The sequence below is a fragment of the Lepidochelys olivacea genome (assembly GCF_965140295.1).
Source record: "Lepidochelys olivacea isolate rLepOli2 genome assembly, chromosome: 3".
NCBI classification, from domain to species: domain Eukaryota; kingdom Metazoa; phylum Chordata; order Testudines; family Cheloniidae; genus Lepidochelys; species Lepidochelys olivacea.
This window is the reverse complement of record NC_140413.1, coordinates 205,647,750-205,667,874: the sequence shown is the minus strand read 5'-3', so window position 1 is coordinate 205,667,874 and position 20,125 is coordinate 205,647,750. Positions and strand designations below refer to the sequence as shown.

The 20,125-nt window shown below is 46.5% G+C and overlaps 1 protein-coding gene across 2 annotated transcripts in view; it reads right to left on the bottom strand.

Annotated features, from left to right (window-relative positions):
• Window positions 1-18,504, bottom strand: part of DTD1 (D-aminoacyl-tRNA deacylase 1) — a 101,841-nt gene extending 83,337 nt beyond the window's left edge. For both annotated transcript variants that reach the window (XR_014710988.1, XM_084624253.1), the window contains exons 1-4: window positions 18,346-18,504; window positions 13,772-13,862; window positions 11,059-11,294; window positions 482-579 (exon numbers count right to left, since the gene is read on the bottom strand). Coding sequence is in view for 1 of the 2 variants with exons in the window: in XM_084624253.1 (XP_084480379.1) it covers window positions 482-579; window positions 11,059-11,294; window positions 13,772-13,862; window positions 18,346-18,388 (468 nt within the window). In the remaining variant the exon portion in view is untranslated. The remainder of the gene's footprint in view (window positions 1-481; window positions 580-11,058; window positions 11,295-13,771; window positions 13,863-18,345) is intronic.
• Between the last annotated feature and the right edge of the window lie 1,621 nt (window positions 18,505-20,125).

The window sequence follows — 20,125 nt, the reverse complement described above, 5'->3', positions numbered from 1 at the left end:
ACTTCTCATTAGCCTCCCACGCTGCTCAGGGTTTAATCTGGCAGCACTCTAGTTCCTCAGAAAAACCAGTTTGCCTGTTGATCACCCCATGCACCCACCCATGTACAAGAGCCCCAAAATGTCAAAAGTCTTGATTGTAAAATAAAAAGCAAATACATTAAAAAAAAACCCGATCTATGACTCATGATTAAAAGGCAGCCTTAATGAAGAATGTACTATAAATGCAGCTCCACATGACACATACATGACCTTTAGCAAGACAGTAGGCAGCTTCCAAGAAGCCAGGGGACTGAAGAAAAATTATTTAACTTTGCAGGAGCAATTCAGAAAGCATTAAGACCTTATGACAAAAGTCAGCTGTACCGTGTGATACAGAACAAAGTAAAGCCCCAAGCCACCCAACTGTCAGCAGGGCACGTCCACCCTGAGAACTGTACAAGTGTCTCCCCTCGCTCTGAATTAGAGCCTTCTAATGGCTTACCTGCTTCGGGTCCGTCGTGGCAGCAGGGGATTCCAGTTCTATAGTCACAGGACCATCATTCTGGATGTTTACCTGCATGTAGGCTCCAAACTTGCCATCTGAAAATGAAAAGAAAAAAAAATGTCACAGAACTCTTGAAAGAAGGCTGCGCCCTGAGGGATCACACTATGGAAAAAGTGGGATCGACATTTTTTTTAAATGGCTTTTTATGTTAGGCCTTTATTCCTATATGTAGGTGCCTAGATAAATGGCCTGACTTTCAAGAGTGTTGAGCACCCAGCAACTTCCTAGAATGAAATGCTTATAAATAAATTAAGCAGAAATAAACACTCATGCTTTCATCTAATAAAAATGTAATGCAATGTAATTTGGGGAAGGGACCATTTTTTTGTTCTGTGTTTGAATGGAGTTCTTGTCCATTACTAGGGGTCCAAGGCACTATGATAATACAATAAATAATAGCTTCATAGCCTGTTTTGGTAAATGGGGGCTCTCTGAAGCCTGTCGCCTCTGATATACACATTGCGTGAAGTGGGAAAAGGTAGGGATGTGGTTTACGATCGAGGGGGTCTGCTAGTCACACAGCTGAGTGAATGCTGAAAGTATAACAGAGCTTCCAATACAGAAAGAGAAACTCGATGGGTAGACTGAGCTCTTAGTTCATGCTAGAATGGCACACAAGAGACAGTGCTCTTTCGGTCAGAGAATAAAGATGCAGCATATGTTTGTGTTTTTGAAACCATGCCAGGAAGTCAGGGTGGTAGAGGGCCATGTTTCTGGTCTGTATTTGGAGGATAAGAGGCAAGAACACAGTATTTAACGATAATAAGCAGATAAAATGGAGGGTGGCACACAGGCTTTATGGGGTGGCTGGATAAAGGTTCATCGCTCATATTGGAAAGATATAGGAGGCAGTGGGGGGGGAGAGGGAGGGAGGGTGGGGGGTAGACTTCATGAAGTGAGCTGTAGCTCACGAAAGCTTATGCTCAAATAAATTTGTTAGTCTCTAAGGTGCCACAAGTCCTCCTTTTCTTTTATCTATTTACAGCATTTTTTCCTAGGGTGCCCACTACACCATGGATTAGTGCCTGGGCACTCCACTTCCCACCAAACTTGGTCTCAAAAAGAATCATAGAATCATAGAATATCAGGGTTGGAAGGGACCTCAGGAGGTCATCTAGTTTAACCCCCTGCTCAAAGCAGGACCAATCCCCAATTAAATCATCCCAGCCAGGGCTTTGTCAAGCCTGACCTTAAAAACTTCTAAGGAAGGAGATTCTACCACCTCCCTAGGTAACGCATTCCAGTGTTTCACCACCCTCCTAGTGAAAAAGTTTTTCCTAATATCAAACCTAAACCTCCCCCACTGCAACTTGAGACCATTACTCCTTGTCCTGTCCTCTTCTACCACTGAGAATAGTCTAGAACCATCCTCTCTGGAACCACCTCTCAGGTAGTTGAAAGCAGCTATCAAATCCCCCCTCATTCTTCTCTTCTGCAGACTAAACAATCCCAGTTCCCTCAACCTCTCCTCATAAGTCATGTGTTCCAGACCCCTAATCATTTTTGTTGCCCTTCGCTGGACTCTCTCCAATTTATCCACATCCTTCTTGTAGTGTGGGGCCCAAAACTGGACACCGTACTCCAGATGAGGCCTCACCAATGTCGAATAGAGGGGAACGATCATGTCCCTCGATCTGCTCGCTATGCCCCTACTTATACAGCCCAAAATGCCATTGGTCTTCTTGGCAACAAGGGCACACTGTTGACTCATATCCAGCTTCTCGTCCACTGTCACCCCTAGGTCCTTTTCCGCAGAACTGCTGCCTAGCCATTCGGTCCCTAGTCAGTAGCGGTGCATTGGGTTCTTCCGTCCTAAGTACAGGACCCTGCACTTATCCTTATTGAACCTCATCAGATTTCTTTTGGCCCAGTCCTCCAATTTGTCTAGATCCCTCTGTATCCTATCCCTGCCCTCCAGCGTATCTACCACTCCTCCTAGTTTAGTATCATCTGCAAATTTGCTGAGAGTGCAATCCACACCATCCTCCAGATCATTTTTGAAGATATTGAACAAAACCGGCTCCAGGACCGACCCCTGGGGCACTCCACTTGACACCGGCTGCCAACTAGACATGGAGCCATTGATCACTACCCGTTGAGCCCGACAATCTAGCCAACTTTCTACCCACCTTATAGTGCATTCATCCAGCCCATACTTCGCTGCAGTCTCGGGTTTTTCTCTGTACAAGTTTTCTCCTGTCCTTTTCTGCCTGTTCCTTTTCCTTCTCGTCCCTCCTTTATTTCTCCTGCAGCTCTTTACATTTCTTCAGCTTCCTCCATCCCAAGTTTGTCCCCCTGCCCCGCCTGCTCTCCTTGTCTCCCTTTCTTCCTATGCAGTTCAGACTGCTCCTATGCTAGACCCAACACATTCCCTCTCCCGATGCATGAGCTTCAGTCTCCTTTTTAGGCCTGCCGTAGAGACAGGAGGTGGCAACACAGAGAGAAAAACTGTGTGTAATGCCTCATGGGAGAGGGAAGAGGATACCAGACAGATAGAGAGGAACAGTTACCCAGAGGCTCCTTTACCACTGAACACGGGTAGCTGGAAACCCCTTAAGTAGCCTGGAGCACCCCTAGGCTGGGACAGATCACTGACGCGCTGCCTTATGGCAATACTACCAGAGCTTAATTGTTTTGATGAAGAACATCTGCAAAAACATTGTGCTATTTTGGATAATGCTTGAAAAGGATTTTCAGCAGATAGGAAATAGCCACATGTCAAAATTTGCTACTCCAAGTTTTTGTGGATGCTGAGCCAGTCTCTGATGGAACTTCTGATTTCGAGCAAGCGCTTCCTCAAAATTACGGACTAAAATGAGTTAAAGCTCCCCAAGCACAAGGGCTTCTTCCATTCTTCAAAGCAAAGTGGTGAAAAACCCCGGGGGAAAATATTTCCCCTGACCTTGGATTAGTGTTCCCAGCACAGAAGTGCATTAAGCCACGTCTAATAGATAAGACATTAGCGGACAGTAGAGGTGACGTGGGAAAGCCCCATTTCTGACTGTGTAACATACCTGAAGAAATGTTCTGAGACCCTTTTTCTGTTTGCCAGATACAAGCTGAGTTTTGCTACGAATATGAATCCCAACTGGCCCATTGCAGGTGCATACGTTCGGAATCTCAGCAGAAATACCATGTTTCTGTTGCTCAGCAGGCCACCCCGCAAACAGTCCATCCAGGGGTACCGCGCGGCCCTGTGTCATGTAGATCCCAGCTCCAAGGCAGCTCTCCGGGAAAGTGCAAGGGGCTGCGCGTGAGGCAGAGGAGTGGCATGGGTTTGGCCACAGCAGGTCCCACCCTGCGTGCGCATGGGAAGAGAGGGTCTTCAGAACACAACTGCCTATACTGTACATTCTGTGGCAGTGGCTGAAGCCAGCCTGCACAGCGCTTCACACCCTCCCTTCAGGCCGAGAGGCTGAAGATTACTCTCGCCCTCCCAAACTCCCATGTTGTTCCCCAGTCCTTTGCTTGGGCTCTGAACTGCAGGTGGGGGTTTGACCAAATCTTTCCACACAGATGGGAGCAACTTGCTTTGAACAACGGTAACCAGATCAGTACCGAAGCTGCTAGTTTCTTTCTGATAATCAAAGATGTAACAACGCACTGCCGCTCTTTGGGGGCTAAAAGTCACAACGTTCCAAAACACAAAGCAAAATGAGATTTTTTGCAATGGAAACTCACTAATGACTTCCCTAAGGACTGACAATGATGAAGAATTACTGCTTTAAAAAAAGCTATGACAAACCCGATTTTCCATTCAAAAAGATACCATGAAATATTCACTATCCTGAGGAAATGCCATTCTATTCTCAATTGCTAACTAGCTACGCAGCAAAAATACCAAGTAATAATGGAAAATAAAACAAATTTATGAGACTGAATTGCTACCAAGCAAGCAAAAAACAGACCTGATCTCCCTTGTACTGCCTCTTTCTCAATTTGCAAACTTGCAGGAGACTGGAACATGAAAGGGGACCCCCACGGGGAGATGACGTCAGAGCAATCAAAAAGCCACAGTCATTATAATTCTTTTGCACATTTCTTAAACTCTTTGCCACCCACAACAGATTAAAACCCACAGAGAAACCCCAGATCGTTTTTCTATATTTGTGGCCCAGAGGTTTGCTGGTGAATCACATGGGCAAATGTTTTCTGGGACTATTATAAATGATTCCCAGCTGAAAAATAAGTTTCAGAACTCTGAATTTAACAATGGTTAACCAATAGCCATGTTCACAGACCTAAAGCCTAAATACCTATTCAAATGTTTAGGGAAAATCTCTTTGCATTTATATCGATTATGGCACAGTACATCTTACAGGTTTGGTTCCCACTCAGAGGGAGAGGTTCCTGTTTCTGATAAACACATTAAATCTGGAACTCTAGCATTAAACATAGGCTAGCAGGGATGGTCCACACCAATACCCAAAAAAATATGCAAAGTGGTTACATGTTTACAATAGCTTCTCCAGGAAGTGACTATAAACCCTGGATGAACTTGTACCAAAAAGGTGATTATTATTTGTATGTTACATATGCCCATATTACGCAGATGGCACCAGGTTTATAGCCCCATAGTTAAAATTGGATGAATTGTTTTGATTCAAACAACATTCACCTCAGGCAGACGCCAAGCTTGTCAAATTTCAGTCCAAAAGATAAACAGAATTAAAAAAGATAAGAGCTACTGAAAACATCATCTTAAAATGGAAACACTTGCTGCTAATGCTCTGGCTCCTTATACTTAAGGCTTGGTCTACACTAGAGCTTAGTTTGGTATGACTCACACCGTGTGAATAATCCACACCCCTGAGTGACGTAAGTGACACTGACCTAAGCGCGGGTGTGGACAGTGCTACAGTAGTGGGAGAGCTTCTGCCATTGGCATGGTGTGTCTTCACCAGACGCGCTGCACTGCTGTAACGCTGCTGATGTAGACGCGCCCTGTCTATATCTCCCTGCCCTGGAGCCTCTGTTTCTACAAAGGTCAAAGCAGAGTGGTACTTCAAAATGGCATAATAATGAAAGGAAAGCCAGCTTTCGTTCTATGCAGCTTCATTCTCTCATGGGATCTCACAGACAAAGTGAGGAGGAAGACCACCTTAGCTAGAAAGTCTCCAGAGAGTCTGTCATCCCTCCCGGGGGCAGTTGCTAGCAGTTATTTGGCTTGCGAGTCAGCTTTCCAAGTACTCGGTCACAGACCATGCTCTGGCGGCTGCACTGGATAGCACGGTGCTTCAGACGGGATGGGATTTCTATCACTTCCTTGCACCTCATCAATACTGTTCTGAAAGAGCAAGTGAAAGATGATGGAACTACGAGTTCTCTACAGCCTTCATAGACAGGCTTGTTTTGGTCTCTCTACCTGTTTCTAAGGCATGTATTCTCCTTCAGCAGGAGTCACCATTTTCTTCATACACGTGGCAACTTCTGCCTCTATTTTGGGTACCTGTACCAAAAGTTGCTCCTTTTAGCAAAAGCTGAGATACTTTCTTACCTGTCAGTTCAGACATCCTCTCTTAGCGGGCGCTTCTCATTCAGATGTAATGATTCCTGAAGGCATGAGTTGAGAGGCAAGCCTGGCCCCACCTAACTGCAGGAGGGAAAAATACTTGCCTGACAGCAGTACCTCTCTCCATCTTGCCTAGCTGTTGGCATAACACGGTACCAACACACCTGGACACAGTGCCAAGCTAGACAACGGAGAACAGACTGTTCTCTGACCCTGCATATGACTTCTTGAGTTCTGATCATTCCTTTCTTCCTTTGACAAGGGAAGGAAGCATAAGATTCTGTGGAAGAGTCCAAATCCCTGCGATGCTTCCTGGATTTCTTTTATATTTTTGGTGGACTTCCTGTATTGTCCATAGAAGACATGGAGACAAGACCATCTAGGTGCTATTTCTTGGACAAGGCCTTTCTAGGGGGAGGCAGTTCCCTCGGTCTTCTGAAGTGTTGTGAAGCACCAAGGGATTGCTGGGTAATAATCCTGACCAGGGCTTGGGAAAGGATAGCTGTGGAGTGGCCACAGCTAGAGGGAGAAAACTAGCTTGTCTGCTCAGAGTCAGCATAACCCACCTTAGCACTTTGGGGCTGCACCAGGAATGAAGGAAGCGGGAGTTGTGAAGGCAGTGCCTAGCTTCCCTTGTGCTCTCAGGTCTGCCTGTTGAGATAGCTGACGAGGTAACAAGATTTTTAGTCCAGACGGAACCATGGTGACCATCTAATCTGACCTCCTACGTAACACAGGCCACATCCAGTGATTCCTGCATCAAACACGAAAACTTGTAGCTGAGCTCGTGAATGTTTTAGGGCAGTGTTTCCCAAACTAGGGACGCCGCTTGTGCAGGGAAAGTCCCTGGCAGGCCCGGGCGGTTTGTTTACCTGCCGCGTCCGCAGGTTCAGTCGATCACGGCTCCCACCGGCCGCGGTTCACTGTGCCCGGCCAATGGGGGCTGTGGAAAGCGGCGGCCAGTATGTCTCTCGGCTCGCGCCGCTTCCCACAGCTCCCATTGGCCTGCAGCGGCGAACCACGGCCGGGGGGAGCCACGATCGGCCGAACCTGCGGACGCGGCAGGTAAACAAACCGGCCTGGCCCACCAGGGGCTTTCCCTGAACAAGCGGCATCCCTAGTTTGGGAAACACTGTTTTAGAAAAACAGCCAGTCTTGATTTGCAGACTCCAAGTCATGCAGAGTGTACTACATCCCTTGGCAAGCTACTCCAATGGTTAATTTCCTTTCCTGTAACAAATACACATCTATTTCTTTTTGAATATTTTTACGTCAACTTCCAGCCATTGGATTTTGGTATGCCTATATCTATTAGATTTAGGAGCCCTCTCATCAAATACCTTCTCCCTGCCTATGCACTTATCAATTGACCAAAATACCTTTCAACTTTCTCTTTGATACAATACGCTTATAGGCATTACTCTATGTGTAAAAATTTAATTAAAATCACAAGTTCATTTTTGCTTACATCATCACCCTCTTAATTTTTTTAAATCCTTTTCCTTTAGAGGTTTCTATGTGTGGTACCTCCAGGGCCACAGAATTTTTTTTTTCTTTTCTGTATTTAAGGTGAAACAAACAAGACATTTCTGAGATATGAGACTTTAAAAATAGAAGTAATTTGCTTTTAGAATATTCTTTGGACACATCTCTCAGACAGCATGGCCTAGAAACTTCATATTTGTTTTATTCATAAATCTATCTAAGGATATGTCTGCACTGCGCAATTAAACCCAAGCTCTCATCCAGGTTTTGGCCTTAACTCCCCTACTGTCCACACAAAGACCTCTGACCTGGGTTTGGAGGTGTTTTAAGCCCAGGTTTGCTGGCTCAGCTGGGGATGTGGGCTAGAGCCTGGGTTCCAGTTTGACTTTGGCTGTAACCTTCAGGCTAAATCATTCAAGTGCTAATAGTCCTCCAATACCCTTCCCACAATTCTCTCCCTCCCAAAGGACAGACATGTTCTCTTGGAATTGACACAAACAGCTGAAAAAGAATCTTAGAGCTTCTCAAAGAACCATAGGCTATGCCCCCAGACGGGAGAAGTGCAGAAATAGTGAGGCCACAGTAACTCAAGCATTGCTTTGCAGTGGGCACGCTCATATCTGGGCTAGGCTAACCTGGATTCCAATCACATGGGTTAATTGGGTAGTGTAGACATAGTCTTAGATAATTATCTCCTCCCCTGGCCCTCATTTCCATAATATATTCGAGGAACTGAACCTGGGTCCCCGACTAGTTCTCTGGCCAGTAGACCATTCCTCCCATTATCCCTCATAAAATCTAATGCACAGAATAATTTCTGGCAATGTAGGCTGCTGACTTTTGGAAGTTTTCAGTACAGATGTCAGGATATTTGAATGGTCCATCACGTCCTAGACTGGTTATTACAACTTTGCCAAAGGTCTAGTGAGCTCCACAAGCCCCACTGGTGTATCTCTTCACTGAATATGAAAGCTCCGTTAGCTACAGTGCTCCAGCTCAGCAAGATCATTACAGTTTGCGACTGCCATCAGCCAAACTACCGGGTGTACTAGGAAGAGAGCCTGAGAATAAGCCCTTGCATCAGAGGCCTGGTATGAGACAGGACCTGCTCACAGAATCTGGCAAAAACAGGGCTAATATTGCAGAAATACACATTCCTAAGAAGTGCTAAGGACAGAGCACTCACGCAAACATACCCCGATATCAAGTGGTACCAAAACATCCCAATATCGAGGATGGTACAAAAACATTCCCCAAGGATAACAGGAACACACTGACCTCCTAAAAGATAAGGTCAGGATGACAGTACGTAATAGAAATGTTTCGATCGAACCAACATGTACAAGGTGGTGGGTGATAACTAGCCATGTCTGGAGGCAATAACTATGTCAGAGGCAGCACATAATTTGTTTGTATCAGGGTATAAAGATGTATCTCAGAGGGAGTATCTTTGTCCAGCCAAGGGGGGAATGGAAAGTCCCACCATTCACTGAGCTTCGTCCGTTGTTACAAGCATACGTGTCTTAGTATCCTCGTAGAGTCTGCCAGGTGCTATTACTGTGCTTTGTTGACAATAAACCTGGCCTGGTGCCTTCGTACCTTAACGGATCTTTTGGTCATTGGGTGGTTCACTCAATGTCTGTGATGCCGGCTGTCTGCACAGAGCTGGGGCAGCACACAGACTGTCTACAAACTTCAGAAAGTTTACAAATATTCTGGCAAAGGCATAGCACTCTGTAAGCCACAAATTGCTGGAGGAGATTTTAATATCCATCAGCAGAATTAGACTCAATAGGACACAGACTGGAACAGCCTCCAGAAAGTATAAATTAGTAGATGGTTCTTTTAACTGAGCTAGTTTGAAATGTGTATTACCTGGCACAGTAGTGAGGACAGCAATTCCCGACCCATCACACAACACTATTACAGACAGTGTGCATTTTTAAACATACAATTGCAGCAAGACAGAGCAGAAATCAAAGCTATTTTTAAAGTAAAAGCAGACATTCAAGAGGCAGTGGTGATTACTATTTTATTTCAAGTGCACAACTATTATGTTACTTGGGGACAGGGGGGAGAGAAAGAGAGAGCATTTAAAAGATTGCTGTCAAAATATAAGAAGCCTCAAAGTGAAGCGCTGTGGTATGAGAGTTCAGAAACAATGAAACAGAATATTCCACAAAGCCAGAAAACAAAGCTAGATATGCCAAACCTTCTATATTTCATTCTTTGGGGGAAAACACACCTATGGTTTTCAGTTTAATTTCACTGAGAGATGAGGATTCAACCAAGCAAAGTCAGTACTGGACCAGATTCTGGTCTCGTTGACTTCAAGGGAAGTTTTGTTACTGCCTTCAGTGAGCACAAAAACAGGCCCCTTACTTAGTAATAACTTGACATACACATAAAAAGAAATATGTGATTTAGGCTTTAACGATGGTGGATAAGAAGCAGTCTGAAAGCTAGAGTTTAAAATTTCAGGACGCAAGAACGCTGTGATTTCATCAGATTTAGGTTTCCTATATTATGTGTCAAAACTGAAGCGTCTATCAGAACAACATTACTTGGATCATTATCAGCATATTAGCTGCAAAAAAATATTATACTAAGACACTGGAAAGCTGACACGAGACTGACATTTTAGGAATGGATTTCATCACTAGCAGACACGATCTCTTTTGAAAGTCCATACGATACACAGGTATCTGGGATAATTATGGTTCATATACTGTCAATCAGGAGATTAACCCTTAAACCTTTCCCTATCTACCATTCTTCTCCTTACTTTTCTGCTTTCCTCTTAAGCAGGATGAAGCAGACCTGTACAATACGAGTTATATTTTTATACTTCAATCTACCCTATTAGCGATAGCAAAATTAACACCAATGTTCTTGCTGTATACACTTGTTTGCTATACAGTGATACTAAAAATTCAATACAAATTAGGAGAGGACCATAGGAAGCAGAGAGAAAAGATGAACAGCGGCCTGAGAGCAAGGAAGAATGGCATCCACCATGTTTCCTTTAGCCAAGAGAAGACTGCTGTTTAGTAACTATGAATGGAGCAGAGAACAGACTGACTAGATAATATCCTAGTTTCAGCAACATATAGCATATCCTATTACCATCATCAACATGTGACATGGTGGGAAATGAAGGAGTAAAAAGTGAAAGTCATAATGTTCACTACCCCATTCACTTTTAAGTGCAACTAGTAGAAAAACATTAAGGAGAGAAGATTCTGGTTTGGTCTAGCTGTCTGGGGTAGTAGCATGGCCACACCTGGGAAGAAAGACTGAGGCATCGTCTATGGAGCAAAGCATCAATGTTACGAAGTGGCAAAGAGAAGATGGCAACTCTTAGGGAGCTGTCTATGTAAGCAACTTTTGCTGGGGACATTAAAGACTGGAGCTTAAACCCCAGAAAGGACTCAGTTCTACCCTAAATGGGAAAGACAAAAGTCACCCACAACATTTTTAAAGTACCCCTTTTTCAAACATATCGGGTCTACCTTACCTTTAATAAGCTCTGGTTTGTAGGCTTTTTTAAGTTGTTCTAGGAAGTTGTTGTAGAAAGACTCTGCTTGCTCTGCAGGCATAGCCATGTGATAGTCTGGTTTGTTTCCTTTCAGGATGCACTGCAGAGTAAACTGGCTGACACAAAGCACCTCATACTGTTTATCCATCACGCTTTTAGACCAGTGTTTCCCGCTTTCGTCTTCAAACACACGCAAGTTTAAAATCTTGCGAACCCTGTGAGGAGAAACAGAACAAAGAAGGCTACTTGCATGACCTCGGCTCGTTCCTAATCATCATGTGTAAGGTTAACAGATGTGAATGGCGCACAGGTATCAAGATATATATTATAATATATCTGTACAGGTATTTGATCACAAATGGCAAAGTTACAAGCCATTCATTCATCCCTTCCCCTAAAAAAGGGGGATCTTATCAATATCACACATACAGAGCCATAGGCATGAAAGCCCTTACAAACTCATCACACTATTTGTATAAAAGCCTTCTCTTAAACATCCTGCTAGAGAATGTGGGATTGGGATGGGAATAAAACAACAACAGGCCAGAGAGTACCACGAGAAAACCCCAAATTCTGAAAGCTTGCCTTTCACTGGCTAAATCAAGACAGGACTGTCTGGTTTAAGATGTAAACAGGCATTGAGGACTATGATCCTCTCACTGCGTGGAGAAATTAGACTTATTACAAGAAAATTTAGATTAGAAAAGGAAGATCTCAAAAGTCAGGAAACGGCCACACACAACATGAGCTCTGTCCCCTTGCACAGGCGCAGTGAGTCCCTGGGAGGACAACAAGTCATCTGGGGTCAGGGCTTCGCCAACATAGCAAGGAGGAAGGAAGGGAGCAGGGAGTACTGTGCTTTGCACAGGAAGGGAGCAGGGAGAGAGGAGCGGGTAAGCTGGAAGGCTCAGAGTCCATGAAAGCAGCAGAAACGGGCAGTGGAGTTAGGGGAGGGCAAAATTATTTGGGGAGTCAAATTGGCAATTTGGGGCTAAATAATTTGAATGAGAATTAATTGACTGGGGAGAACAATTATTTATTTGAGGGGTTAAAACTGATTTAGAAAACAGAACCAACTGCCTAGACTGGGCACACAAATGGGCCACAGGGCAACTATAAACTGGGCCCAACAATAGTCGTACGCAGAGATGCAATTGCTCCCTCTATATATATGCATTGTTGGTTCACTTCTAGTGTTCAATCAATAATAATAGTCCATTCCCATCCATCTTGATTCTTTTAAGTTCTTCCTTTAACTTTTCCTCTGTTTCATCACTTGCAGCACCTAGTAATGAGTCCTGCGAGTTTAAGTTTGTCTGGAGGAGTACATCCAGGGAAAAACACTACAGTCATCACTTTAAATTGATCATTTTGTTCCACATTGAAGAGGATGTTATTAGCCTAAACTTGGAATGCACTTATCATCAAGCGTAAGTCTTTGCCTTTCAGCTGTTTTTATGGGACAGTCATATATTGATGTTCAAGAATCTCTGGGTGTCAAAGAAACAGAAACTGCTCCTGAATCGAGCTGCTGATTAAAGGCTGCAGGCCTGCGGCAGGGACTTAAATCATCATCATCACTGCTGCACTTTGCAGATGATGACAGCATTGAAATTGTCTCATTTGCAGGAGCAACAGAGAAAGTTTCATTCAATGGCACTTGAAGAAACTGGTTAAACCAGTGTGTCATTTTTTCTCCTTAGCAATTCTGGACCATGTTTATATTTTATTTAAGAATAATTCTCTCTCTTCAATAGCTCAGTCCATTCAATTGTTTATTTCTTGACTCTTTATTCAACTTCATATATGTTGAGTCAGATAAATTAATCCCTTGGAGTTTGGGTATCTCTACATTCTAATCACCTATGTGCAGTATTGATCACCAGCTTTCACAGGTACTAAAGCAAGTATGAGATACAGTGACTCAGTGAATTGAACACACTGTGAAGATCGGAAAAGTGAGATAAGATAGCCCAGCTTCACACAGAAGCACATTTTCAAATTTCTTGCCCATCTTCTAAGAAGTTTGGATTCTAACAAGTCAAGCCCTGGTACAGTTCACACTCCACGCACCGTCTCTCTTCAGCATCTAATTACAATTGATTCACCCATTCTCCACTCTTCTCTCTAATCACCAATCACTAATCACTCCAGCTATTTCATTCCCCTTCCCTCTCTAGACATGTCTTTAGTTTTCTTACTCTGTCTTGTCGACTTAACAAAAACCTTGATGGTCCCCTCACGTCCCTTTTAACTTTTCAGAAGCGCTAAAGTTTTCATGTGCAGATTGAAAAGAGATCCTAAGATTTCTAGTATCACAAAACCTTTCAAATATGTTCTATGTTAATGTAAACAGTTTATAGTGACACAGATAGAAATTTTTTAAAACACCCAGAAAAAACGCCCAGAAAAAAAAAACAATGGGAGGTTATTTTCTGGGAAAAACATGTAGTGGTTGGTTTATTTATTTTGGGGAGACTTTTCCACAGTGCTGCATAAAATGAAGCTAAACTATAACTAGGAGGCCCACACACAAAGTGTAACATAAAAAAAAGAACATAGAGAAGCTCACATTTTCCTACAGCGAGAGGCCCCACTTTCTGAAGATAGTTCTGATATTACTGATATGGAGTGAGTAGCATATGAATGAACAGGAATTACAAGGAAACATTCAATGCATGTCATGACTTACATGTGTTCCAGCTCTTTGTGCGTATCTTCCAAAGAAATACCCAGCAACACACAGATGCCTCGTCCAATGGAACTTATTTGTTCCCCACCCACTGCAGGACAACAACAAAAAGAGAGCGAAATTAAACACCCTATCTGGTTTTATGCCACCTCCAAGCATCAATTCCAACAGGCAATGGTACAATAAACACTTTCTGGAAACGTCACTTGAACTTAAAGAATTAACTAGCTGTCCACAGCATGTTGGCTCAGGTACACCAATTCAATTTTACAGAGAGGACTGAAAGTCATTTCTGTGAAAGGAGAATTACCTTACAAGTAATTTTAGCATCTTGCAATGTTGTAAGAAAAATCAGAACATGTACACATGCCATACCAGCATTCCAAATGTTTACTCCCTATGTTTACATTTCTAGCATCCCTTGAAAGGCAATATGTAGTGGCACCCTTGGGGTTTTTTTTGTGAGTTACAAAATATCAGCCCCTTGCCTCTCGTGAAATTGATTTGCTAAATGAAGAGGCGATCTGACAGCTCAATATGCTTGCTCCAGCATTTCAAAACATTGCATGAAGAGTTTTAGTACTGCAATTCTCATTAGAGTCAATACGAATCACTTGGTTAAGAACGTGAAATAATTCTTTGAAAATTTACCCAACTGTATGAAATCAATAAACTCATTTGATTTCTGCATTGCAGAAGTCCCTAAAAAAATTAACATTTTTTAAAGATTGATTTTTTTTTTTTGGTACTTTCCACCCTGCAAAAAATAAGTTGCATTCAATATTTTGTTTTTTCCAGATTTGCAAAGAGACACACATTATGATGCAGTGGCTAAGGCCCTAAGCTGAGGCCAAGTAGACCTATGTTCTCTACAGCTCTCAGGTTGGCTAAGCAGGCTCCGGGGAGACTGCAGTTTCCCCTGGAGGCATGGGTTCATATCCCAGTCATGTTAACATGTCGAGCTTTCGGAGTGTTTTTCTAAACGTAATGCTCTAACACAAACACAGCTATTGAACTCAAAGCAGGAATGAACACAGGGACACCCTGTGACCTTGTTATGCAGCAAGTCAGATGAGATGACCACAACGGTCCCTTCTGGCCTTCGAATCTGTCTATGAAAACGGATCTTGGTATAAATGGGTCAATTCTATCCAACCACATGAAAACAAACATCAGTTTCATGAAATCTAAAATAAAATACGTCCCTCTAGGCCCACTGTAATATGCTGAAAGAGATAAAAAGTGATTTTAATGAGAACCCATGGCCATGGCTAGGATTATTTTATTTAGATTTATACAACATCTAAAAAAATCCCACTGAGATAAGCACATTTTAATATTTGTTAAAAAACACAACCATACCTGTACGAACAAGAAAAAAAGCCAGCGGCCACCCACAAAACAGAATATAAACTGCCATGAAAGATGAGAGTCAAAGCCGTGAACAGAACCTTACCCACCCTCCAGCACGCCCTCGCTCAAAACCCTACAACAAGTGATTGGCTGCGTAGCACACCTGAGGGGTCAACAGATTTGGACAATTTCCAATGAGGGTTTGGAAGGAGCAAATTATAGAGTTGAAGGGTCTTCATGGAGACTATCTTGTCCCCAGCCATCTCTGATTGATACTGAGAGGTCACCAGTAAAGCACCTCGGCTTATCTCAACTATATTTCCCTCAGACAGGCATGTCCCAAGCCACTTAGGGCTTTATGGGTCAAAGCCAACACCTTAAATCCCATCCACAAATCAGCACGTCATCAGCGTGGATCGCAGAGCACTGGTGCCATGCTCAACGTAAGATACTCCGATTAATAAGTGGGCTGCTGTATTGACGGTCTGCTTCAGTTTCCAGGTGGATTTAAGGGGAGCCCCAAATTGAATGTATTGCACTATTATTGTTATCTGTCCTGAGGGAGCATCTAGGATCCCTAGTCATGTACCACTGCCCTGCTGTCATAGGTGCTGTACAAACACAGAACAAAAAGTGATAAAGGCATGGATCACAGTAGTGAGGTCTGCATCCAGAAGAGATAGCTGCAACCTCTTAGCCAGGTGCAGATCAGCAAAGCCCTACTACCATCAATAACAGTCAGCAGTTAATCCAACATGCAATTACAGTCATGTTATTATAATTGATTTATGCAGCAATATTCCCTTGTATCAGTGAATAACAGTAAAGACACAAAAGACAGAAGTGTGTTGAACAACTAAGACTGAAAGTAAACAGAAAATAATGAATTTGCAGAGGGAGTTCCACCAAATAGAAGACAGACAGACAGACAACCTGACCTCTGGACTATGCAAACTGAAAGAGATAGGTTATGAGCAGGTCAAGTCAAATCAAATGTAGCAGGCATGCTGGAAGTACACATCAATCAGTTCCTTCTCTGAAAGGGGCCTTTTAACCATCTACACCAATGACAAAATTTGAACTTAATTGGGAGGCTCCCAAACAGCAGGCGTAGCCGAATGTAGCAATGGGAGAATAATGATAATATATAGAACGCTTTTCATCAGTAGATCTCAAAGCACTATACACAGGAGTTACAAATCATTATCTCCGTTTTACAGATGGAAAAACTGAGGCACGTGGAAGGGAAATAACGTGCCCAGGGTCACCCAGCAACCCAGGGGCAGAGCTAGGAATAGAACCCAGGACTCACAAGTCCCTGTCCAGTGCTCTCTCCACTACTCATCCTTGCCTTTGAGTCCTTCTCCCCAGTGAATAGCGATAGTGTCTGCTCCCACAGCTGCTCTGAGATTACCCGGCTGCAACACAATGGTTTTCACTTTAGTGCTGTGAGCTCCGTGGCTGTCCAAAGATCAGCAGAGAGAACGAAGGGGGCCCTGGTCTGTTCTCTTTGTGGCACAACTCAGCAAAGCACTGAGCAACAGCAGAGGCACTGGGGCTGGCTGCAGGCTCGGGAAGGCAGCACTAACATTTAGAAGGGCTTTTGTTTTGTTTTGTTTTGAATCTTGAAGGAGATTTTGAATGAAAGCTTTTACTCAGCACAAGGTGATGGGGCTCCGCTGGGAAAGCTTCATAGTGGTTTACTCAAGGTTTAGTAAAGAGAATGGGTGGGGAGAACAGTTGGGTGGCATGGATTGTAGACGCATAAGGGGAGTGGGAGGGTGGGATGTGGGTACGTGGGCGGAGGGGGCCAGTAGGTGGGATGAATGGTGGGTACAGGGAATGTGGGAATGGGTATGTGGGTGAGAAGGACAGTGGGAGAGGGTAGGACGGTGGGTGAAGGGGCAGGAGGTACACTGGGTGCATGGATAGGTGGGTACTGGGGAGTGTGGGTGGGTGCAGGGATGGAACAGTGTGTGGGAGTGCAGGGCCAGCATTTGCAGGTATGTGGATGGGAAGGTCAGTGGATGCATAGAAAGGTGGGGGCCAGAGGCAGCATGTGGGTGGAAAAGCGGATGCAGGGGGTGGGAAGGACACAAGGTGCCAGGAGTGAGGGTGCTGTGGAGGGTGGGAAGGACACCTGGGGAGGGTAGGGTGCAAGGGGAGAGATAAGGACAGGACATGCAGGGGGAGAAGGAAGGCCAGGGGTGCAGGTGTCGGGGGTGTAAGGGGAGTGGGGAGGACAGGGGGTGCAAGGGGAGGGGGGAGGGCTGGGGGTGCAGGGGAAGGAGGGGGAACGGCAGGGGGTGCAAAGGGAGGGGGATGCAGGGGAATGATGGGGTACAAGGGGAAGGACGGGGAGGTCCGGGGTGCATGGGGAGGGGGGTCCGGGGGGAGGAAGGATGGGGGAGGGGGGGTCGGGGGGGGAAGGAAGGACGGGGGGGTCCGGGGTGCAGGGGGAGGGGGATCGGGGGGGAAGGAAGGGGTGGTCCGGGGTGCAGGGGAAGGACGGGGGGGGTCTGGGGGGGAGGAAGGATGGGGGAGGGGGGTCCAGGGGGGGAAGGAAGGACGGGGGGGTCCGGGGTGCAGGGGGAGGGGGGTCCGGGGGTAGGAAGGACGGGGGAGGGGGGGCCCGGGGAGGTAGGAAGGACGGGGGGGTCCGGGGTGCAGGGGAAGGACGGGGGAGGGGGGGCCCGGGGGGGAGGAAGGACGGGGGGGTCCGGGGTGCAGGGGGAGGGGGGTCCGGGGGTAGGAAGGACGGGGGAGGGGGGGCCCGGGGAGGTAGGAAGGAAGGGGGGGTCCGGGGTGCAGGGGAAGGACGGGGGGGGCCCGGGGGGGAGGAAGGACGGGGGGGTCCGGGGTGCAGGGGAAGGACGGGGGGGGTCTGGGGGGGAGGAAGGACGGGGGGGTCCGGGGTGCAGGGGGAGGGGGATCGGGGGGGAAGGAAGGGGGGGTCCGGGGTGCAGGGGAAGGACGGGGGGGGCCCGGGGGGGAGGAAGGACGGGGGAGGGGGGGCCCGGGGGGGAGGAAGGACGGGGGGGTCCGGGGTGCAGGGGGAGGGGGATCGGGGGGGGAGGAAGGGGGGGTCTGGGGTACAGGGCGAGGACGGGGGGGGTTCCGGGGGGCAGAAAGGACGGGGGAAGGGGGCCCGGGGGAGGTCCCCGAGGGCCGGGGGGCAGAGGGGAGATGCCCGTGGGCCGGAGGCCGGGCCCGGCGCTGACCTGTCACGCTGGCCTGGGTGACCCGCTGGATTATCGCCTTCATGGTGCCGCGGTGGCGGAGCCAGGCCCGGCCGGGGATCGGCGGCGGCGGCGCGGACAGCGCCGGGATCCGGGAATCAGCGGCCGCGGCCGCCCCCTCCAGGCCCCGGCGGGCACTGCAGCCTCCCGGCCGGGAGCCGTCGCGGGGGACGCCCGCAGGGGGTCGGGCTGAGCTCTGCCCCTGGTGCAGGGCGGGGAACGGGACCGCCCCTCTGGAGAGAACGGGGGGCATTCCCATAGGGGAGGGACAGTCCCGGGTGGGGTGCAGCAGCCCCTATAGACAGAGGGATAGAAGGGGGCAGGCCAGATAGGGGAGGAATCAGAGCAGACCCCATGGAGAGAATGGGGGACTCTCCCCAAAGGAGTGGGAAATGGGGGGCAGCCCCCTAGAGAGAATGGGGGACACTCCCTGTGGGAGTGGGAAATACTACTGTCTTCCTTGAAAATGAAAATCAGGATGTTTGCTCAGGTACAAGGGTGGGCAGAGGCTCTTCTTCAGGGCTACCAAGCCGGTCTTGCACCCAAGCAAGCAGGCGCTGATGCTGACAGTCAGCAGAAAGGCTGCTACACATCCTGGCTGTTTCTAATGTCAGGGAAATCTATGCAGGCGAGAGGTCCTGGTTTTAGCTTTGTGATTGGTTTTCCTCACATTTATGTTACCACCACTCAAGTGACCACGTTAAACAGCGCTCCATGCAAGCCGCTATTCTGTTGCCACAGAAATGGCCACTTTCAGCACAAAATTCCTAAGAGTCATTTTGTCGCCACTTCCCCGTGGCCTTTAGCTTACCCACTTGACAGTATATGCTAAGGGTGGTTTTAAAGACAGAGGAGAAGGCATTGAGGTGGTGAGCCTTTTCAAGTTCAGCACAGCAGTGAACTTTTAAGGGTGATACGAAGCGTGCCACCTAGCCCCACAGTGGACCTGCCCTCTGAGAAATTGGGATGGTCTTCTCTGACTTTGGCCAGATTCTGGAATACAAAATGTTAGCCAAAAAAGAATGCGACTACCCTATCATAAGCCATCGTAGTTCAAGCCCACCGTTAACTGAGCCATCCTTGGGCCCTGTAAAGCTGAATCTCAGCTTTGTTAAACAAAAGAGACATGGTTTTTCCCATGAGAAGTCAGCCTTGAAAACATGAACCCACTATGTTAAGGAAAAGAAGTAAGGTTTAAAGGATCTAAAGTACCCACCCACCCAATTAGTCATGATTGGAGAGTATCCTAAAGAATAATTTTACTACCCACCCCAGATCAGCAGACCTGCCCTGTGTAAAGTAGTGGGATAATCACAGAATCTGGGTAAATTTGGGAAAGGAAAAGCAATAAAAAAATTATTCACGCTCTACCCAAACGGCCAAGGCCAGCTCTGCTTGCTAGTGGTCAACCCTCTCTAGAAAGCAGTCACTACTGCCCGAGGAAGTCCCTTCTTGCATTCCTCACCAGTGCCACTAGGTGTGTATTAGGGAGACACGAGATAGTTCTTGTAAGCCCCACACCTCACCCCATTCTAATAGCACCATATGGAGACAGAATCAAGATGCTGCTACAGTAAGTAGGAATCCTCTCACTACTGCCTCCTGGCTTCCTCCCTGCTGTACCTGCCCAGCTCCATACTAATGCCATTCCCACCCCCCGGGAGGAAACCTGCTCTCCCATCTTCCTGGAGAGACCTCCCCACCTTAAAAACCAAGAAAACTCATTCTCCAGCTGACCACCTAGTCCACCACCAGAAGGACC